The following is a 22,895-nucleotide window of genomic DNA, read 5'->3' on the forward strand; positions in this document are numbered from 1 at the left end:
GGTCAGGAGCACAGGCACGGCTCAGCTGGGCGCCTCTGGCTCACATCTTATGAGGTTGTAGTCCAGGGGTCTGCTGGGGCTGCAGTCTCATCTGAAGGCACAACCGTGAGGGGGATCCACTTCTGACCTGGCTCGTGTGGTCATGACAGGCCTTGCCACCCGAGCTGCTCCATGGAGCTGTGCCAGGACGTGGCAGCTGGCTTCTCCCACAGCGAGTCATCCAAAAGGAAGCAAGAGAGAGAGGGCAGCCAAGACGGAAGCCACAATTTTCTTTCAACCTAATCCTAGAAATAACCTCTCATTATGTCTATTCAGGAGAGATGAATCAATGAGTTCATCACGCATCTCAAGGGGAGGGGACTATACAAAGGTGTGAACGCCAGGAGACACAGGGGGTCACTGGGGACCATCTCAGAGGCTGCCTCTAGTCACACAGCAAACAGTCTCCATGTAACCACCAACCAGGCCAAGAAATAAAACATTACCACCAACACCAAAACCTCCACCCTGTCCCCTCTTGATGAATACCTCCTCTCTGCTCCCCAAAGAGAACCACATTCCTGATTTCTAATAGGTTTCTTGTGCCTACTTTTGCATTTAGTAAATAGCATCATGTACTATGTATCTCGTGTGTCCCTTTCCTTCCAGTCAACATTATTTTGAGATTCCTCAAGTGTTCTATAAAGCAGTTCCTTGTCAAACTAGCAATTTATTCATTTCTTTATAGCATTCCAGTATGGACTCATGTTCTCCTATTTTATTCAGTGTGTTATAATCGGTTACTATTATAATTTACTTTGATACTTAAATTGTCTCTACCTATGTGATCTTGACGAAGGTACTCCGTCTTTCTGAGCCTCAGTTTTCCTCATCTGTCAAATGGGGGTATGAAAGTTAGCTCACTAGGCCATCGTGAGGATTAAATGAGAGGATGTCTGTAAAGTACCAGCCCAGAGCCTGGCACAGAGTAAGTAGGTTTCCCCAAAGTGACAGTTATTGCCACTGACAGACCACCATTCGCTCTGCCTAGAGATGGGGAAACGTTCTAGGTGCTTCTGATGGTGGAGGGAGGCTTAACTTCCTGTGGGTTTCCAGTAGCTTCTCCTACCGCCATACCCACACACCCAGCCCAAACATGCTATGAACGAATGCATGGGTCCTGTTTCAGCTCTGTGAGTCTGGAAGACTGGATGGACTTCTCCAACACCAACGTGGAGAAGGCTGACAAGCAGAGGAACAACTCTCTGACGCTGAAGGCCCTCGTGGACCGAACCTTGTCCCAGACGGCCAACGACCTAAGCAGGCAATGTGACGTGGTGGACACCGCATTCAAGAATGGGCTGAAGGAGACCAAGGACGCCAGGGACAAGCTGGCTGCTCATCTGGCCAAGGTGAGCTCCCTGGGGGGACCATGGAAGGGCACCTTCCGAAGGTTTTACCCTGTAAACCTAGAATGGCCTTCAGGGCTTGTGATCCTGTGTACTAAGGAGTAGAGGTCACTCAGCTCTCTTCATCTTAGCAGCAGGCTTTGGGCTTTGGGGGACTGGAGCGGGCCTTGGCCCCGCTCTGGGCCTCTCGTACTCATTGCTGCAAAGAACAGGCTGTCTCCCCTCTCTGGGCCTTAGTTCGTCCTTCTGTGGAGCATAGAGATGCACCGTATGCTCTTATACGTTCTTTTTTTAAAAAAAAAAAAAGATTGATTTTTATTTACTTATTTTGGCTGCGCCAGGTCTTAGTTGCGTCAGACGGGACCTTCGTTGCGGCGTGCAGGATCTCTTAGTTGCAGCATGCGGACTTAGCTGCAGCACGTGGATTCTTGGTTGCAGCATGCATGTGGGATCTAGTTCCCCGACCAGGGCTTGAACCCGGGCCCCCTGCATTGGGAGTGCAGAGTCTTACCCCCTGGACCGCCAGGGAAGTCCCTTATACGTTCTGTATGACTCTGAAGTTCCGTGAGTTGAGTGCAACCGATTTCTCCAAACCCAGATGCAACTTTGGGATTCTGGCTTGTTGTCTGGTTATCCAGCCGTTTGCTGGTAACTGGCTCCCAGAGGAGAAAAAAAGCCCCTGCTGTATAGAATTTGCAGATTTCTGTGGTGTAAATTCTTCCACCATGGTCAGTTTCAAGTTACCCATTTAACACAGGTCTGGCAGAATTCCTGAATGCTTAACAGTTGGAGCCCAATCAGCTGGCTGTAGCCCGTGTCCCTCACCGGCAAGGACCGCTGGATCCTGAGCATATGGGACCATCCGCAGGCTAAGCTCAGGGACACTGGGTAGAGTCCAGTGGAACAGGGGCTGAACTTGGACTGAGGATCTGTGGGCCCACATTCCAGTCCTGCGACAGACCAGCTGAGTGGCTTAAGCGGACGCCTCAAGCTCTCTGAGCCTTCCGCCTCACCTGTAACCCTGGGACAGCTACAGCTACCCGATGTGGCCACTGCTGGCCCACTCCTTGCTTTTCACTGATGGTGAAGCAGCCATGGAGAGCGGAAGGGACCCCAGGTGGCAGGTGCATCACTGCTCTAGCCCCAGGCCTGCTCAACTACCACAACCTTGTCCTTCTGCTGCATTCCTCCCTTGCCTTCCATGAGCCCAGAGTCTAATTGTCAGAAAAGATTTATCTCTGTGATGAGCAGGGCAAACCAGAATGTCATCAAAAGTTATACTGCAATAGTCCTCAAAACGACAGGTAGAAGAGCCTTGTGGGTAAGCGTGTACAGCCTGGAGCCAGACAGCCTGGGTTCGAAATGGGGCTTCAACACTTGCTGTGTGATCTTGGGGAGGCTACTTAACGTTTTGTGTTCTTTTATGAGATGGTCAGTCAAGTGTAGCCATAAGGAGACAGGGGGCTCAGGAAAAAACAAAGTTTATATCGTATTCACAGGTCCTAGAGACAGGAGGCAGGGCTCCCCACGCAGGGCCACGTGGAGAACACACTAGGGTGGTCAGGCGGCAGATGACAGGAGCAAGGGGAAGGTGGAGGCCACGGCCTTTATTGGGGTTTCCTCAGGACCCCCAAGGCAGGGCAAAGGTAGCACTTTAGGATCAGCTAGTGTGAATAACCTCAGTGGGCTCTGGGCTATGGAATGGTCCCCAGGTGCCTGGCACCCGGTCCTGGGATGACTGAGGCAGAGCAAGATGGCCTCCTGGGCTGAAAGGGCAGAGAGAGGAGGGAGAGCTCTGGGCTTGCAGATCCAAAGCCTGCTCAGGCTGGTCCTTCGCCGTCTCTAAGTATCGAAGAGCCCAGGGAGGGGCAGTTTCTCCCAGCCAGAAAGGTTTTTTATGATGTCAGAACATCATAATGTATAGAAAATTTAAAACATTTATAATACACTTAAGCTGCCTGTTCCTGGGACTTCCCTGGCGGTCCAGTGGTTAAGACTCTGCACTTCCACTGCAGGGGGCACAGGTTCAATCCCTGGTCGGGGAACTAAGATCCTGCATGCACATGCCACGCTGCACGGCCAAAACAAAAAAAAGCTCCCTGTTCCTTGGTTTCCTCATTGATAAAATAGGGACAGCAACAGTACTCACCTCCCAGAGTTGGTTAGGGTAAAATTAGACAACCCAAATAAAATATTTAGAACAATGCCTGGCACATACCGATTTTATACACACACACACACATATATACGTACATTTACGTAGTTTATACATATAATCAATATAATAGATAATCAAAATTGGCTGCTGCAGCAGCTAATAATAGGAACAACAACAACAATAATAGTAATAATGATAAACGTAGCCAAAGACTAGTCAAGAGGCTTCCTGGTGGAGTAAGAACTTAGTCCAGGCCTTGAAAGATGAATCTGAGATAGGAAGGCAGCGGGGAGGAGGGTCCCCACCGTAAGAGAAGAGGCAAGAAGCTGGGCTTTGCAGAGGCCCGTCCTGCCGGAGGAGATCCTGCAGGAGCTGGGAGCTGTGTGGCTGAGGCCTTGGCAGCAACATCTAAAACGAGCATCCAGGGACTTCCCCGATGGTCCAGTGGGTGTGACTCCGCACTCCCGATGAGGAGGCCCGGGTTCGATCCCTGCTCGGGGAACTAGATCCCACACGCATGCTGCAACTAAGATCCCGCAACTATGAGCCCGCATGCCGCAACGAAGATCGCACGTGCCACAGCTAAAAATAAATAAATAAATGTCTTTAAAAAGTAAAATAAAATGAGCATCCAAAATGGTCTGGACAGGCTCAAATGATGGACTGAAACAAATCGGGTGAGACTCCCTGCCCCCACCTGGAGATACCAACCTAGGCTCTATGAGAAAAGGCTCCAGCTGGGTATCACCTGGCCAGAAGCCTCCGCGGTCCTGAAGAGGCTCGGCAAACGGAGGCGACGGCCTCCAAATTAAAGGGTAGGGACGGGCTTCCCTGGTGGCACAGTGGTTAAGAATCCGCCTGCCAATGCAGGGGACACGGGTTCGAGCCCTGGCCCAGGAAGATCCCACATGCCGTGGAGCAACTAAGCCCATGTGCCACAACTACTGATCCTGCGAGCCACAACTACTGAGCCCGTGTGCCACAACTACTGAAGCCCACGCGCCTAGAGCCCGTGCTCTGCAACAAGAGAAGTCACAACAATGAGAAGTCCACGCACTGCAACGAAGAGTAGCCCCCACTCGCCACAACCAGAGAAAGCCCGCGCACAGCAGTGAAGACCCAACACAGCCAAAAATAAAAACAAATAAATTTATAAAGAAAAAAAAGAAACATTATGAAAACCAGATGTAATGTGTGGACCTCATTCGAATTCTAATTTAAACATACCAACTCTTACCGAAAAAAAAAAAAGGACACTGAGGGAAATTTGAACACTAGATTTTAGATAATAATAAAGAATCCTTCTTTCGTTTGTGTGTGATAAAAAGTATTGTCGTTATGTTAAAAGAAAAAAAAAGAGTCCTTATAACTTAGAAACACATACTCAAGTATTTTAGACTGAAATGATATAATATCTGGGAGTTCCTTTAAAATAAATAAGCTGATGGCAGGGGTGCATAGAGGGCATTATAGATGAAACGAGATTGGCCATGTATTGATCATTGCTTAAATTGATGAGGGGTCCATGAGGTTCATTATACTACCTACCTTCATGTATGTTTGGAAATTCCCATGATGAGAAGTTTAAAAAGAAAAACAAGGAAGAAATAAAATTTTAAACTAGGGAAATATTAATCTAAAAACCCGAGTAGCTTCAAAGGAATCTTTTCTTTGAACAAAGCCACCATCAAAGAAACCAGCAAAACTCGGATTAAACTGCTCACCCTTTCTTCAGGCTTCTAGGGGGCAGAACTGGTACTGAAACAGAGCAGGACCCTATGGTCCTTGCTCCCCTCCCCCTGTGTCCTCAGCCTGCCATCTATCTGTGGAAAAACTTGAGCCAAAGAATAAGTTTAATCAGAGAAGTGAGAAGATACAGAAACAAAGGAAAACAGTCAAAGGAGACCAAATAATAATAGTTTAGTCATTAAGCAAAGTCAAGGACCTTTAGTTCCTCCTCAAGGGCTGTAGATAATATTCTGAGCCGTAGCCTGTGAGCTGTCTTGTAGGTACTGAAACCCCCAGCAGATGGAAGAAGTTAACGACATGATGATCAGACTGTAGCCATGACATAAGCTGCCGCAATTCTGAGAATTGGTCTCAAGGAAATGGGAACAAACCGACCCTGGAACTGAAGATGAATTGTGCTCAAAACAATCAAGATGACGCTGGTCAGACCACCGATGACCAATACCAAGGTGACTGTCAGAGGTGACTGTGCTGTTTCTGCATGTAGCACCCTCCCTCCGTCTATAAAAGCTCTTGCCCACTGATCGTCTGGTTGTGCTGGGGAGTTGGCCTTTGGACAGGCGTCTGCCCTCCCCGCCCGCCCCCCTGGTTGCCGGCATTCAAAATAAAGCAAACTTTCCTTTCCACCAACCTGGCCTCTTTAATGGTTTTTGAGCGGCGAGCAGCCGGACCCCACCTTCAGTTACAGTACTAGTGGGTGGATTGGTAAGGAAATAGGCAGCATTCCGCTCATGATACAAAGGTACTTTATACCAAGGTAAATGGGCAGCCTTCAGCCTTTGCTGAGGGAATCCACATATCTGGGAAGGCAACAGTGGCCACCTGTGTCCGTTCCCTCTGTGAGGTTCTAGGGTTGGGTGAGTTACGTTGCCCATGAGCAATCACTGCTGTAGTGAAGAGGAATCAGACTCTTTCTGGGGTCCTGCTCGGGTAGGTATCGGAGGTCCCCTCTTCCTAATCTCCTACGAGTGTCTGCTGTTGAGTTTTGAGGAACACACCCTGGCCTCACCTCCTCTAATCCTTTTTGTAAGGTCATGGAAGAGATTGCCTCCCAGGAGAAAAATATCGCAGTTCTTGAAAAAGCCATCCTTGACCAAGAAGGACCTGCCAAGGTGGCTCATACACGCCTGGAGACCAGGACACATCGGCCTAATGTGGAGCTGTGTCACGACGGTGCACAGCACAGGCTGATCAAGGAGGTCGATGAGATCACCCACAACGTCGCAAGGTAGGCACAGGGCTACTGGGGCTCCATTTAAACCTGGCCCGTGAGCAGGGTTAGGCAATGTCATCGTGGGTGATCCCGGGCGGGCCTAAAGACCTTTGCATCTTTCGCGTTTGAGGGGTTCTTTTCTAGAGGACGGTCTCTCCTAACTCCCGCCAGTTGCTGCCATGCAGGGAATGCACCCCAATGTTTACATTTTCCTGAAGTCCAACTCCAGATGTTTAGGTACAATCTACAGTTTTAAATGTTGGCAGTTCATGGGTTTATCTGCCTTGTGAACATGGCCCAGGGCCGCCAATTTGAAATCTCTGTCTTAAGGAGGAGAAAGGAGGAAGACACCTCAATTTGGATCCTGCGCTGAATATATGAATACGTGTTTCCCCCTGAAATAGTGACGTAGAGCCATAAGTTATTCCCTAGTGTTCTTCCTCTTCTCCTAGATTAAAGGAAATGTTAGCCCAAGCTCAGGTAGAGCTGCGAGGCCTGAATGGCAGGCAGCTCGCCCTGCAGGAGGAGATCCAAGTCAAGGAGAATACCATCTACATCGACGAAGTGCTGTGTATGCGTGTGAGGAAGTCCATCCCTCCAAGGGGCGGGGATGACCACGGGAAGTGGGCCGGGGACCTCGACCCGGACACTGTCTGCTGAAAGTCGGATTCTCAGTAAGCCACTCTCATTAAACAGAGTCATAAAACCGTAGCACAGAACTCTCCTTTCAGGTGGGCAGAACTTCCAGTCAGCCCACCAAAAAGCCTTGGCTGGGGTTCCAGGCCTGCTCGGGGCCTGAGATTTGGGTGCAAAGCTCTATTCTGCTACTGCTAGTGGTGCTGTGGTTGTTCAAGGGTTAAGTTCCATGAGTTAGCACAGGCCATTCTCATCACAGGACTTCAGGCCTGGGGGAGGGGTCCAAGACATTTTAGTTCAGATTTATGTCAATTCAGAAGTTGGGCTGGATCCCCTACTCAGACCATGCCCATCTTACTCAGGAGAGGACCGGCGAACACTTCTCCTGGCCCTCAAGATTCCTTTTCCCTAGAAAACAATGTGGTGGTTGCTGACTTAGACCCCTGGCTGGTCCACGGGATGCATGTTCAGTTCATACGGAACTTAGATGAGAGAGGAGCAGCCCTGGGTCAGGAGTCTCCCCACCCCCATCCCCGTAAGCCTTCCCAACACCTGTGGGCGTCTCTCTGGGCCTCTTTCTCTCGGGTGTAATTGAGACAGGCTGGGACCTGAGACCCTCTAGTGGAGTGATTGCACCTGAGCAAACATCTCCCCGAGCAACAGAATACAAAGAAACTAGAAGGGCCTAAAAATAACTCTGCACAAAAAGGCCACAAACCAACTGCTATTTCTGAGGTGCCGGGAACAAAAACAGGGAACTGAGCATGATCCCTGCCCAAGGCACCACCAAGGGGGCTGGGCAGACCACCTAAGCCAGCCGTCTGTCCCAACCCACTGACCCACCCCCATTGTTACCCATTTAAGGAAGCAGCTTGAGCCCCCTCGGGGAGCGAGCAAAGGCACCTGTTCCTTGCTTTCACTCCCTCGTGCTGCAGCGCTAATCCCAGTAAAGCCTCGCCTGTCTCTTATCTGACTTCTTCTTGATTTCTGTTGATTAACCTGTGTCAGTAACAAAATGAAAGAGGAGGGATAGGACCCAAGGGCCCTTCAGCTCTTAGGAAGTTAGGGGTTGGGGAGCGGGTGAGCCAGGTTGCTGTTTTCTGGGGTCATGGTTACTGACTCGGGGCCCTGGACTCTTTAATCACTAGAAGTCGATAAAAGGCCAGACGAGAAATTCAGGCAAGGCTTGATCGGGCCTCATGCTGCAGCACGAGGGAGCGAAAACAAGTCACAGGTGCCCTTACTTGGGGGGGGGGGCAGGCACTCAGATCCATTCAGACCTTAGTCTCGGGATTGCCAGCCTGGGAAAGAGGAAGGCGAGGTTCCCGGGCTCAGTAGGTAAGCCTTTCCAGTGGGCCGTCCTGTCGCACCACCGCGTGAAAAGGATTTCTGGCTTTTGTTTTCTTTGCTGAATGTAAACCATCTGACATCGGTTTTCTGACCAGGTAGTAATCATTCGTAGTGGTTTTTTTAACACTCAAGTGACAGTAAAAGAAAAGAAAAAAAAATTCCTCCCGTTCTCGCCACAGATTCAAGTCAGTGGCTACGAGTGTGGGTTCTGGAGTCACACATGGCTCAGTTCAAGTTCTCCCGTCACACCCGCCGCCGAGGGCGCCTGTGGGTGAGATAACCCATGAGAAGCGCTTCACACAGAGCCCGTCCCGGGGGTGGGGGGCAGCAAGCAGAGGAGGGACAGAGTCCGGACAGTCTAGGGCTTCCGGGGCTTGGGGACCGCTTGGATATACAGGGCGAGGGAGGGAGAGGGGCCAAGGACGGCTCCCCGGTTTCTGGCTTGGGTATCAGAGCGAATCGGGGCGCCGTTTTTGCTGAGAGGGAACTTAGGGGGCAGAGGGCTGGGCAGTGAGGGTGGGGGTCGGGGAGTGAAGGTGACGAGCTCACACGTTGAGGGCGAGGACCCTGTGGTGGGGAGGAAGGTCCAGCGGCAGCCAGAGGGCGGGGAGACATCTGCAGACAGGCGGCAGTGGAAGCCAAGCAGCGCGTGAGAGTTTGAAGAGCTCGGAGGAGGGGTCTGGGCCTGAGCCCCGGAAGACACCAGTACTTCCCGGTTGAGCGAAGAACCGGACCAACCAGCAGGCTAAGAAAGAACCTCCGAGGGGCTGAAGGAAGCCAGAAAAGCGTAGCATCACAGGTGCCACAGGAGGAGAATGTTCGGAGGCACTGGTGGTCAGCGGGTCAAACGCTCCAGCGTAGGCCAAGAAAGGAAAACATCCTCTAGGTCTGGCAGCTGGGCAATCCCCAATGACACTTTGCCAAAGGCAATTTCAATAGAGGATTGGAGGAAGTCAAGAAGTGTAGATGCCGATTTTTGAAAGATGCTTATCTTATCTCAGGATGTCTTTGGAAAGAAAATTGGTAACCTCTGCTCTCTGCTGGTACGCATTCTGCCCCAAGGACCAAGAAGCCGAGAGGTGGGAGCAGAAATAGGGAAACATTTCTTCTTTTATCACACATGAGCCGGCAGTAAGAGGCCATGTTAATTTCTTTCAACTTGGCCTGTGTCCTTGAAAAATCAGTGTGTCTTGGAAGTCCTAAACATTGAAGCTGTGAGTGCAGACTTTGAAAGTATCTAGTCCAACTCAATCATTGTACATCTGGAAAAACTGAAGCCCAGAAAGGAAGTAGCAGAGTGCTAGACTCAGCTGTCCTGCAACATTCACACCTACTGTTGTGTTTACCTTTACACGTGAATTACGTAATGAAGTTATCACAGAGAACCAGATGCTGGCTTGGTTTGAGCCTTGTTGAAGAATTGTGGCCCTTGGTATGTTCTGGAAATCCTGGAAGAAGACAATTTCTTTATGAACTATTTCCCATTGCATTCCTTAGGTCATAATTGGCACTTAAGTGGACGATCTCAATTAGGTACGAAGACTCTTTAATGGGGGGAGTTAGCATCCCTCAAATTTGAGACAGTTAAAATTAAGGAAAGGATGCCTTTATGTTAACAGAGATGAACCTGTCAGTAGTAAGACAAAACAAAGAGCGCCTTTTTCTCAAGCTGGTACGCACCCTGTTCTCTCACAATCTCCTGATACCACAGGAAAATCCTTAGCATTTGAGCGTTTGAGGTCTATTCGTGGATAAGTGTCATCTGTGAGCAGCACAGAGTGAAACGTGCTGGGTCCCTGAGGGCTAAGTCTTTGGCAGGAGTTGATCACTCTAAGAATCTGCTTACATTTCTCAGACCCTTCTGGGGACGTCTCAAAAGTTTAGCTACTGGGTGGTGAGTTCCAGAAAAAGAGAACGTGTGAATGGACAGAATGTCATGGGATTCCTGTGGTCTTTCAGCCCAACTCCCCAGTTTTATAGATGAGGAAACAGGTTCACAGGGAACTGGGGGAAAGCAAGCTACTTGCCCAGGTCCCTGTAAAGGTTCAGGCAAGGCTGAACGCCTGGCCCCAAACTCAGGGCTCTTCTCACTATGGCCTGAACTAACTCCCCAGCTCCCAAAACCTTCTTCTCTGAGAACTGCACGCCAGCATACACAGGGAGGGCTCCACAACCGTGTCCATGTGATAGACATACCCTGCCCTCCCCGGCCAAACTGCTCAGCAACCCATCAGGGCCGGTCAGAGTCGGCCTCCTGGGAATCGGGATTTTGAAACAGAAACGCATAGAGGCAGGAAATAACTAGAGGATCTAGAGATCTAGAGAGGAGGGTCACTAACTCCTGTGGCCACATCCCCAGAGCTCCCCTGGGTCCTCTCATGCAAAGAGTTGAACAACCAACTCTTTCTATGAGATGCCCCAGTATAGTCCCACTCTTGGCTTTAGCTCTCAGAAGTTTTTTGATAAGTTTGCTCAGTTAAAAACCTTAACTAATATTCCTTGAAGGAGGGCTTCCCAGGTGGCGCAGTGGTTGAGAGTCCGCCTGCCAATGCAGGGGACGTGGGTTCGTGCCCCGGTCCGGGAGGATCCCACATGCCGCGGAGCGGCTGGGCCCGTGAGCCATGGCCACTGAGCCTGCGCGTCCGGAGCCTGTGCTCCGCGACGGGAGAGGCCACAACAGTGAGAGGCCCGCATACCGCAAAAAAAAAATATATATATATGTATATATATATATACACCTTGAAGGAAAGCGTGAGTAGCCCTGCTGGGATCAGAGCATGCGGGCAACACACCTTCTGAATGTGCAGAGGGCTCTAAGTAGGCAACAGGGTGGCTTCTTGCTTGTATTCAAATTCCTGCACAAATTTCCCTTCTCAGAGACTGCCCCCCTCAACTCAATTCAGCAGGAACCACCGTATTTGCACCATCTAGCCCTGCTCCTCCCCACGCCCCGCCCCGGCTGGCTGGGTCAGTGAGCAGCTAACGGAAGGTGGGTCAATGAGCCCCTCTCCTGAGGAATTTGGACGTAGGACCAGGAGATTTCAGTTCCATCCGGCTGCTCTCTAGATGTAGGCTTTGGAGGGTGGGTGACAGCTGCTGTCTATCATGTGGACGGGTAACAGCCAGTTTGCGACTAGAGAAAAAGTAGAAGCTGATTCCCCAAGAGAAAGAGAGAAGAAGGTGCTTCCAGCAGCCCTGCTTCTCTGGGCTCCAGGCCATTTCTGAGGCCCTCGGGTTCCGCGAGACACTCAAGCATCCTTACACTGCTCAGTGATGCCCAGTGGTTTTTCTGTGGCTGCCACCCAGGAGAGCTGGAACTCTCACAGGCCATGCCACTCAGCTGGACAAGTGGGCGGAGAAGGCTGGGTAATGAAGGGAGTTACCCTTGAGTGGGATCTTGATGAAGGAATGGATGTTTGCTGGGCGGAAAGCTGGGGCAGGGGTGGATTCCAGGCAGTGGCACAGCACACACAAACGCAAGGGGTCTCAGAGCTGAATATATTTCCCGAGGAATTGTGTGTAGGTCTCTATAAAGGATGCTACGATCGCAAAACCAAAAGGACTTATTATAGAGCCTTGCAAGACAGGTATACCATTGGTAATGCCAACAGTTATGACAACTGTTAACGTGTTGAGTGCTTATAATGAGTTACTTATGCAAACTGTTACTATGCTCATTTTATAGGTGGGGAAACTGAGGCTTGGAGGGGGTCACACAGAATTCACCCCCAAGCAGGTTAACTCTAGCACACGCGCTCCTGAAACCATTATGCCCCATCATTTAGTAGCAAGGAGAGATTTTTTAGATGGAAAAACCTGGGCACAGAGTTAATAACTTGTTCAGAGTGATTCAGTCCCAGATTTAGAGACTGAGCTCAAGTTTCCCAAATCAGACCTGAGAGATCAATACCTTAATTGATCTTGGGAAGTCTGTTTCCTGTGATGACCTAAACTCTACTCTTTGCCTCTAAGTTTGGAAGGGGGTTGGTGACCTCAGGTCCAAGGTGAATAATGCCCAAAGTGGTCTTCCGTGTTGAGGAACCACAGCCAGGGACTCAGTTTCCCAAATGTGGAAGAGTTAGGGAAATCATGAAATCAATCATTGCCTTCTAGATCTCCTAACCACCTGCATCTGAGACTACTTGTTGAACCTGGTTTAGACTTTGGGGACACATCCTGTCAGTAAAGGGCTGGGGCCCCCGTACAGCCCCTGGACTTCGTGCTCCAGGATGATCAGCTACACACAGTGCCCCGAGGCGGGGCACACAGGCTGCCTAACCCAACAGCCGTGCCCAGCCCCCAGCCTCTCCCTCACTCTCCTCCCTTACAGAGGATCCATGAACTACGTTTCCAGCCTCCCTTGCAGCTGGTGGGGGTGGCTGTGTGACTCAGTTCTGGCCACAGAGGCAAAAGCAGAAATCGGCCGGGGGCATCCAGCAGGAAATTCCACCACTGGTGCTGTCCCTTCCTCCCCTCCTTCCTGCCAGGGCAACGGCTGAGGTGTTTCAAACAGCCCCTGGATACCATGGGGAAAGACCAAGAAGGGCACATAGATAATTAGTCCCAACGCTGGGGAGCCCCAGAGCAAAAGCAGCAGCCGGTTAACTCTAAACTAGTGAGAAAAATCAGCCCTTATTTGTTCAAACCATTGTTGGATGCACTGACGCTTGGACCAGAATGTAGCCTGACTGATAACCCCATCTCAGAGCTAGAGTGTGGACCCAGAGACCTATCAGCTAGTACAGGGTTCTAGTTTCTGTTTCTGTCTCTCTCTCTCTCTGTATCTCTCTCTGTCTCTCTCAACTGTCAGCCCCAGAAAACAGTGCCCCTTGTCTATACCAGCAGGGTGGGTTGAGGAAAGATCTGCTCCCTCCCCTTCTGTAGTGGAAGAGAGAGGCGGGAGCCAGGCACTCGTTATTATTAGCCTGTCATATATCAATAAAAGGGCTATAGATAACCCCTGTGTTGTGTGGTGACCCCTATGGTGTTTACTTCATAGCAGGCTGGGATCCATTGCTCAAAAGCCCCCCCTCCGGGGGCCAAACTCAAATTTGTACACATCCAGTTGCTTTAAGTATAGCCCCAATAAGCATATTTTCAGCCCCTTAGCACCTGCCTGCTTTACACACCCTGCAAAACTTCACCCAACATCTGCCGGCCATAGATAAGACAAACCCCAGAGCTATAAGAGACCCCAAGCCACTGCTGCCCTTTGGAGTTGTCTGACCCAGAGACCTACCTAGACACATAAACCCCCTCTTGGAGTCCCTTCTCCCCCGGGAGGTCCCTTGCCCTCTTCCCTTCCAGGGGTGGCCCAGCACTGCTATCCCTAGAACCTCTCCCGCTATGGGGGACTTCCCGTGACCGCAGTCCTGTCCCAGAGCCACGCTCATACAGCTCATTGTGTGCCACTACCATCTAGTGGTCACGAGTTTTTTGTTTTGTTTTGTTTTGTTTTTTGCTTGATCAGTCCCAGGTATTTGAACTTACCACCACTTCTCACTAGGACTCCACGCTATGAGGGGTGGGGAGGAATAATTCCCCAGTAGAAAATCTGGATGCAATTAGGAAGGAGTGGAGAGAGGAGGCATTCGAAAACATGACAGACCCACTACAGGAAGTATCGTCAAAGATATGTGAGGCTCTCGGCACCAGGAGAAGACCGGTACCCAGAGGCAACTGGAACACTTTTGACAGAGATTAAAGCAGTGAATAAAGAACTAGATGCTGCCAGGAAAGGGGCAACGGAGGTGCTTCCTGATTCAAGCTTTTTTTTTTTTTTTTTTTTTTTTTTTGCGGTATGCAGGCCTCTCACTGATGTGGCCTCTCCCGTTGCGGAGCACAGGCTCCGGACGCGCAGGCTCATAGGCCATGGCTCAGGGGCCCAGCCGCTCCACGGCATGTGGGATCCTCCCGGACCGGAGCACGAACCCGTGTCCCCTGCATCGGCAGGCGGACTCGCAACCACTGCGCCACCAGGGAAGCCCCCAGGCTTTCTTGCTTTAGAAATATTCAGAAAAGAAATTGACCAAGTAATGACCTCTTACTGGAGCTGAACTTCCCCAATTCTAAGTCTGGCTCTAAGACATACTCTTCCTCTACTGGCAAGGGGCACACATGTGGCCTAAGCTCAGCCAGTGAGATAACTGACCTCACGTCTGTTCATCTGCGTGAGTGACTTCAGTATTTGGAGATGAGAATCCTGGTTCTATCAAGAGACACGTCCCTGGTCCCCACTTCAAGCCGTGTAGGATGTTTGCTGCCCTCCAGGGACTTCTAGAGGTATGTGCCTCAGTCAGTGTTACTAGTTGTAAGCAAAAGACATACTTCTGCCTGCATTAAATAGAAAAGAAATTTATGAAAGGTCTGTGGGCACAGAAAGTGGTTGGGTGACGTGGGGAGCTGTTCAAGAACTGCCTCAGAGGCTAATGCTCAAAATCATGGGGCAGAAATGTCTGGTGAAGGCACCACTGTTTCCATCTCATCTGGGAACCAGATGCCCCAGCTTGTATCCCTGACCCTGAACATTAGAAGCCGTGCTGCCATCATTTTGAGGCTAGAAGGTGAAGGTGTACTGCTATCCCTACCAGGTAAAAACAAAAGACTTCTGGATTCTCTGCTTATTGGGGTAGAGAATAGAGCATTTGCCAGAGGCTGTGTTCATTTTCCTCAATAAAGAAATACCTGGAATAGCAGCTGCAATTTGACTTAACTCTTGTTACTACACCTACTGTAATTTCCCAAGACCTATCTGTCTTCTGCATTATACAGACCACTAAATTAAGTTGAAATAGGAATCCGTACCCCTCCATTTTTCAAGTCTTTAATGGTAGCACTCATCTTTGCAATTCTTCCAGTATTGATCTGAGTATTCTGCTTATAGAGGGAGCATTGAAGAGGGAGGCTTCCACTTGGCTCTTACCACAATAAAGGCTCTTACTCTATGAATCTGAGAAATAATGTAAAGATTGTGGTAGCTGCAGAGTATATTATTCCAACTGTGCACTCAGAAAGTGTGGAAATAGCTACAGAATGAGTGAAGAATTCCACCAGCTCTATCTTGGTCAAATTTCCCTTTAACTGTCATAAGTCCTCATTTTAACAGGTGGACCACAGCAATAACGATTTAGGTATTATTGGCTCAGAGCCAGCATCTAATAATCCCTGAAAGAAAAAGGTATTTGTCTTTCCCGAGTGTACAGTTGTCTTAGCAAATGGCTCAGCAAATACACCCACTCTAACACTGCCTCCTCTGCCTGTTGAGGCTGTTCCTGGCTTGCTCAGAAACCCTTTTTGGTGATATCTGCAACTATAATCACCGGGGCTGATTTTTGTAATTTTTTTTGTAATACCCATATTCTGGTCACATCACAGAATCACCTTGCAAGGAAAAGCCAATTCTTCCACGCCTACCACACTTCACTGCCTCCAAATTTATAATCAGAGTCAAACCTCAGCATGTCCCAGGGTCCAATCATAAAGTCATGTGCACGTGTGCATGCACACACACGGCAGGTCTGAGCCAGAGACGATGAGCAGGAACGTCAGCTCGAGGGGACTGGAGAAAAGCTGACTGCTGGGCCCATATCCTTCCTTGCCTCTTTTTGTAGGAGCGGCCAGGGCTGCTGGAGGACAACCAACCTCTGGCTGTTCCCAGGCTCCTCCCCACCCTCCCCCAGCACAGAAGAGATACCCAGGGAATGCCTGGTAAAGGCACCTAGGAGGGTATTAATAGAAGCAGCAGTTCTCAATTCTGGCTACACATTAGAATCACCTGAGGAGCTTTAAAAACTCTCCTGATAACTGAGGCTCACTTCCAGAGATACTGACTCCATTGGTGTGGGACTGGAGAGGGGGAGGGATTAGCACATTGGTATCATTTTTAAGTCCCTGGAAACGATTCCAGTTGCAGAAATCACTGAACTAGCGGGCTAGATAAGGCAGTGGTTCTCAACCTTGGCTGCACGTTGAAAACACCTGGAAAGCTTTTTAAAAAACTGATGAGGGCCTTCCCTGTGGCGCAGTGGTTAAGAACCCACTTGCCAATGCAGGGGACACGGGTTCGAGCCCTGGTCCGGGAAGATCCCACATGCCGTGGAGCAACTAAGGCCACGCACCACAGCTACTGACCTTGCACTCTACAGTCCATGAGCCGCAACTACTGAAGCCCGCGTGCCACGGCTACTGAAGCCTGTGCACCTAGAACCTGTGCTCCACAACAAGAGAAGCCACCGCAATGAGAAGCCCACGCACCACATCAAAGAGTAGCCCCCGCTCGCCGCAACTAGAGAAAGCCCACGCACAGCAAGAAAGACCCCAAGGCAACCAAAAATAAATAATAAATTAATTAATTTTTAAAAACTGATGAATCTCCAACCTAAAGAGTTTGATTTAATTTTTTAATTGGTCTGCCTGGGTATTAGGAGCGTTTAAAGCTTACAGGTGATTCTAATGTACAGAACCATTAGGATAAAGTTGAGAACTTTTAAGAGAATGAAATCATCAATATAGTCATTGTTTTGTAATAACTTTAAATGGAGTATAACCTATAAAAATATTGAATCACTATGTTGCACACCTGAAACTAGTATAATATTGGAAATCATCTATACTTTAATAAAAAACTTTAAAAATATGGAATTCCCTGGCAGTCCAGTGGTTAGGGCCCGGGTTCAATCCCCAGTTGGGGAACGAAGATCCCGCAAGCCGCATAGTGTGGCCAAAATAAATAATAGTTTAAAAATAAATGATGAAGGCATGAATCAACCTATAGTCCTACACTTCACACTCAGACACCTGTGCGTGTGTGTGTATAGTTGCAGTGATGAGGCTTATCCATTATCATCTTAGCATTGTAGGTTGAGGCTCTGTGGTCAGGCCACTCAAGATGGCTTCTCTTGCTCTCTGTACATCCCCTGCTTGACCAGTCCCTGCTTAACCTACACCCTACTCACACGACTACCCAATCCTCTTAATCATAGTTACTTAATCAGTAACTACCTACATACTTGCCCCCTGCCCCAGCCGCTGGTTTCCCTGGTAACTGATGAGTCAACCTGACGTCAATTCCCCCTATAAAAGGTAGCCTCCTTCTTCCCTGAGTAACGAAGCTTGTCGTATCCGGTCCGCCTGCTCGCCGCTCGCTCTCCATGGTGGGGTGACTGCCCGCCCGCCTGCCGTCCGCCATCCGTGGTGGGGTGCCCCTCCAGGACTTTGCTTCAGACTTGTAAGTTTCCCTACCCAATAAATCATTGACATCTCTGTCACTGTCTCCGGGCTCTTTGGTCTCATACCTGGGCAATTGCTAAGGCTTGTAGATTGGACCAGACCCAGGTTTCTGGAACCTAGTTCCATTCCCAACTCCCACTGAAATGATTGGCACCATTTGCCCTTTGGCCTGACCATTATTCACCCCCGAAGCCTGTCTGGCGTCTAACTGGAGCTTAGCTAATAGGCATCTCCGGAGGTGTGGGGCAGTGCTATCCCGGCCCAGAGCTGTGGGAATGAGAAAGGCCACACAGGGAGAGGTCTCCCAGACCCAGTCAGTGGAGGTCTTGGTCCCAAAGAGTTTGCCAGGGCATAGCTCTAAGGACAGAGGAATGTTGGCTGGACAGGTGCCACAGACTGTCTGCTGGATAAAGGGAGCCAGTGCTAGGAGCGCAGAGGCCAGTCTGAGGATGGGGCATATAGACACATAAGGTTCCCAGCTGCGTTTTCTCAGGAAGGAAGGCCTGACCTTCATTCCGACACTATAACCTTCCCGCGTTGTATTAACAGGAAGTGAAATCAAATTATTTTATGAAATGAACATAGATGGTAATTGTGACCCTCCCACACCCAATCCATGGCAAAATAAAAAGTTGGCCACCCTATGCTGGTATCTCCAGTTGGTTGGTAAGTTATTGGTCCAAGAAATCAGAAAGCCTAGAAACTGAAGGTTTCTCTGGCGGGTTGGGGATGGAAACCAGCTTGTAGTGGGCTGAGGGGGAAAAAATGGGAGGCAAGGAAGTGGCAACAGCAGGTGTGTATCTTTTGTAGATCAGTGCTCATTCAGGACTGGTAGCAGCAGCATCACCTGGGAGTTCCGAAAGCAAATTTCTGGCCCCTACCCCAGACCTACAAAGTCAGAACCTCTGGGAACGGAGCCCAGCAATCTGATTTTAAAAACTCCCAATGCACACCAAGTTAACCACTCTACCTGCTTGTGAAGAGGCCGAGAGAAAGAGAAGTGGCTGGAGAGCCAAGTGAGATGAAAGGACGATTTTTGTGGCTGTGGTTTTTTTTTAACATCTTTATTGGGGTATAATTGCTTTACAATGGTGTGTTAGTTTCTACTTTACAACAAAGTGAATCAGTTATACATATACGTATGTTCCCATATGTCTTCCCTCTTGCGTCTCCCTCCCTCCCACCCTCCCTGTCCCACCGCTCCAGGCGGTCACAAAGCACCGAGTGTGGCTGTGGTTTTAATGGAGAAAATACTCCAGCTTTTTAAAAAACTTTTTCTTGAAATGCAATATACCTCCAGAAAAGTGCACGTGTCACAAACGTACAGCTGGATGCACTTTCACAATCAGGAACCCACGCAACCGACCTCAGATTGATAAACAACATCAAGCATCCCAGAAGCCCTCTCTGCCTCCTCCTGACCTGTAATGGCAGGAACTAGGCTCACCTGCTCTTGTACTTTATACAGATGGAAGCAATTAGGGTGTGCTCTTTCGTCCCTGGCTTCTTTCAGTCGTCGTGTCTTTGTAAGATCCATCTAGATCATTGCATACAATGGTAGACCCCTCATTCTCACCGCTGCAAAGTATTGCACTGTGTAACTACAATCGTGCTACTGATAATGGGGGTGTGAGCTTTCCAATTTGGGGCTGTTCCAACTAGTGCGGCTATGAACATTCTAGTACATGTCTGTTGGGTGCATACCTAGGAGAGGAATTTCTGGAGACTCGACACTTCAATGTTGTCGAAGGAACCCACAGAGAAGATGTGAAGCTACGGGAGAGAAGGGGGTCACTGAGTGAGGTCCCTGGGGAAGCAGGAGGTAAGAAGTGGGGGAGAGGTCGGGGCCAGAACCAGAGGCAGGGAATAGGCTTTTCCATTGGAGTGGGGTGGAAGGTGGGTTTGTAGTTGGGGGTGGATCTAGAGGGCTTTTTGTGTTGGCTCTGATATGTGAAGTGGGAGGACAGATGGTCCGCTGAGAGCACAGCGGAGGGTTTGGGGTTTGAGGCGCTCATAGCAGAGCGTGGTCAGCAGAGAGATGACTGGAGAACAGATGAGACTGCAGCACTCTTTGGAGTTCTATGATTTTCCCACAGAACTCCTTGAAGTGAAACCCAGAGTGAAGGAGGCTGCAGCTCCCCAGGAGCCCTATGGCGCCACCTGCTGGATAAGGGCCGCATGACGCGCCCAGGGAGGTAGGTACCTTCACCACCCAAGTTGCTCCCCACCCAGACCCCTGGAGTGGCCTCAGGCTGAGCCTTGACCCAAGCCAGAGACCAGAAACTAGTCACATGCTGAGCCCTGATCCAAGCCAATGTACTGCAGTTCTCACTCAAGCTTCCCGTCCCTAGATTAGAGCCTTAACGGGACCGGGATCCAAAGGCAGCATCCCCTAAAAGGAGCGGCCTGCGGGTGCCCTGGGTCTCAGGGGCTGTGGCCCTAGGACTGGGCTTCTCCTTCCCCTGACGGGGTCCCCTGCCACAAGAGCTCCTCGGGCCCTGTGCCCTGGTGGGGCAGGGTCACTCACAGCCTCCCTGGCCCCGTGCCCTGCCCACCACCCTTCCCCAAGGGTGGCTCCACCTCCTCCCCACCGGCTCAGGCTTGGGCAGGGCCTCCAGAGACTCAGCCCGGACGGCGGGCGGCACCGTGGGCCGTGGAACCCATAGCAGGGCCTGTGCTCTACCAGAAGCTGCTGGTCTGGGAACCAAGCCTGGAGTCTGAGGAGGAAGAGGGTGAGATATCAGAGCAGCTCATTCCACATCCCTCGGGGCCCCAGGACTCCTCTGGGTGAGGCAGGGAGGGGTCTGGGCACCCAGCAACTCAGGACTGAGGCTGGCAAGTGTCTCCCTCTGGAGCCCCTAAGGAGCGCCAGACAACCCCGTGCTTGGCCAGCTCTAGGAAACTTCTGGTTGAGTGGGGGGACCCCCGGCTGCAGCCCCAGGCCTGGCCTGTGCCGGTCAATTCAAGGTCTGTGCATCTGAAGGGACATTTGTATCAAGTCGGCCCTGCCGGCTGCTCTGCCGAAGGCTCCCAGCTCCCACCCGCTGGTGCACGAGGCACCTGCTGGGCAGGCTGGTCCTGGCTACACCTGGCCGGGCCCTGCTCCTCAAGCCTGCCAAGCCCCCTTCAGGCGTCCCTCCAACCTCCTCTCCAGAGACTCAGTTTCCCCCAAGCTCTTTCCCATCTCTGTGTCTCCAGACAGGCTGTGACTTCTGCCAGGAGGCCCTTTCTCCTTGGCAAACTTATACTCCTCCTTGCAAGCAAGACCAAACCTTTTGGGAATTGTTTGCTGGGTTCTTGGGTGTCTGCCTGCCTGGTCCTGGCTCGGGACATCCCTCTCTGCAGGAACAAGGCTGGCAGTCTGCCCGGGGCTGGTGGCCGTTGGCTTCTCCCTGTCCGTGAGGCAACTCCACAGAGCTGTGCCTCTCCAGGAACCTTGGGCTCTGGGGCCCCTCCAGCCAGTGGGCGCTCCCACAGGCCTGGCGTGTACCACCGCGGCAGCATCATCGGCCCTACAGGTCAGTGCTAGGAGCAGCTCGGGGGAGGGGAGGGCCGGGGTCACGGGTCCCAGTCCCAAGACAGTCCCTTTCTTGCTGCAGCCACATGCTCCCACCTGGGTGGAGAGCTGTCTGTTGCCGGGGGCAACGTCATGGATGCTGGACTTGGAGCAGCTCTGTGTCTGGCGGTGGTGCATCCTCATGCCACAGGGCTAGGTCAGTGACCCACAACCCCAGCCAGCGACCCCAACCCTGGGCATGATCAGTAAGTTGGAACTCAGGCAGTCAGTGGCCCCTGGCCTTCAAGGCTGGCTGGTGAGCAGGACGTAGGACTTGGGCAGTAGCCCCAACTCTAGGCTGTGACCCTTGATCCCAGATCAGTATGACCTTGACCCCAGGCCTGGTTATTGATGCCTGTCTCCAGGCCTAGTCAGTAACCACTAACCCCAGGCTAAGTCAGTGACCCTTCACCTGGGACTACTGAGTGCCCCTGACACCAGTCAGTGCCCCGGACCCCTGTGTGACCCCTTTGTCTCCTCCCAGGCACTGTGTTCTGGGGCCTCTTCCATAGTAGCTCCTCAGGCAACTCAACCGCCCTGACGTCAGACCCCGGCCCCCGGCCTGGGGCTACCCTCGGCTCTGCCTGCCCTGCATTTGCCACACACAGGCTTTGCCCGCCTGCCCTCGCCACACCTGCTGGTAGGCCCCGCCATGCTGGCTCAAGAGGGCTTTCTGGTAGACGCAGCCCAGGGCACAAAGGGCCTCTGTCCCCTACTTTGCCACGCTGATGGGACTCCCCTGGGGCCCGAGCCACCAGCCCCAAACTGGCAGCTGTGCTCCACCGGGCTGCACTTGCTCCCACCCCAGACCTTGCCAGGGATGCTCTACTGAGTCTGCGGGCTGGAGGGCCCCTCAGCTAGGCCCATGCCCACCTTGGAGCCAGCACTGCAGCTACCTGTGCCCCAGGGCATCCTGTTCACCACCCCCAGCCCCTCAGCTGGCCTGGAACTACTGGAGATAGCTCTACAGTCCGGGGGGCACAGCCCTGCCCAGCACCCCTACAAGCTGCCGTCAGCCCTGGGAGCAGTGTCCTGGCCACCGTGGACAGCAGCGGCTCTGTGCTCCTTACCTCCTCGCTCAACAGTTCCTTCAGCTCTGGACGCCTGTCCCCAAGTGCCGGGGTTCTACTCAGCAAGCTGGTGGCCGAGTCTGCAAACAGTGCCTGGGCCTGTCCCCTCATCCTTCTTGACAGCTCAGATGACACAAGCCGACATGTTGGGGCTCATGCCTTCAGGGACCCCTGCAGCTGCCAGTCATGACTCACTCACTGCTCAGCCACTTGGCTGGGCCCCAAACCCAGGCCCAGCAAGGACCAATAGAGAGCCCCGGAACTTGTGGCCAAGGGACCCTGCTTCAGGTGTCAGCCCCCGCAGAGCATGCCCATGTCTCCAGTGTCCCCAGTGGCTGCTGCTCCTTTCAGGGGTTTTAAGGTGGGGCGGTGCCTGGCAGGGGTGGGTGGGAGTAGGGGGTCTCAAGCCTGGAGGCCAGGGCAGAGCAGGCCCAGTACCAATGGAGTACATGAAGAGTGTGCACCAATCCTGTGCCCACTGCTGGCTTAGGCCCTCAACTTCTGGCCTGATCAGTCGCCTGGACTTGAGTTTTTTCAGCTAAGGAAC

General features: G+C 51.4%; 2 protein-coding genes across 5 annotated transcripts in view; both read left to right on the forward strand.

The window, feature by feature from the left end:
- Positions 1-18,512, forward strand: part of TEKT1 (tektin 1) — a 28,332-nt gene extending 9,820 nt beyond the window's left edge. For 2 of the 4 annotated variants that reach the window (XM_079905315.1, XM_079905313.1), the window contains exons 6-8: positions 1,169-1,391; positions 6,327-6,523; positions 6,961-7,473. In XM_079905315.1, the coding sequence (XP_079761441.1) occupies positions 1,169-1,391; positions 6,327-6,523; positions 6,961-7,168 (628 nt within the window). In that variant the 3' untranslated portion in view covers positions 7,169-7,473. Of the gene's footprint in view, positions 1-1,168; positions 1,392-6,326; positions 6,524-6,960; positions 7,474-17,575; positions 17,769-18,271 lie in introns of those variants that run through there. The other 2 variants (XR_013825101.1, XM_079905314.1) reach the window with 2 other exon arrangements.
- Positions 8,715-22,708, forward strand: GGT6 (gamma-glutamyltransferase 6; the record flags this gene model as incomplete). The annotated part of the gene is given in 11 exon segments (XM_079904499.1): positions 8,715-8,765; positions 20,166-20,509; positions 21,068-21,240; positions 21,322-21,435; positions 21,763-21,829; positions 21,831-22,024; positions 22,027-22,114; positions 22,116-22,249; positions 22,252-22,483; positions 22,485-22,529; positions 22,531-22,708. Coding segments are annotated over 11 exon segments (1,620 nt in total).
- Positions 22,709-22,895: the final 187 nt, after the last annotated feature.

The sequence above is a fragment of the Stenella coeruleoalba genome (genome assembly GCF_951394435.1).
Source record: "Stenella coeruleoalba genome assembly, chromosome: 19".
Lineage (NCBI taxonomy): Eukaryota > Metazoa > Chordata > Mammalia > Artiodactyla > Delphinidae > Stenella > Stenella coeruleoalba.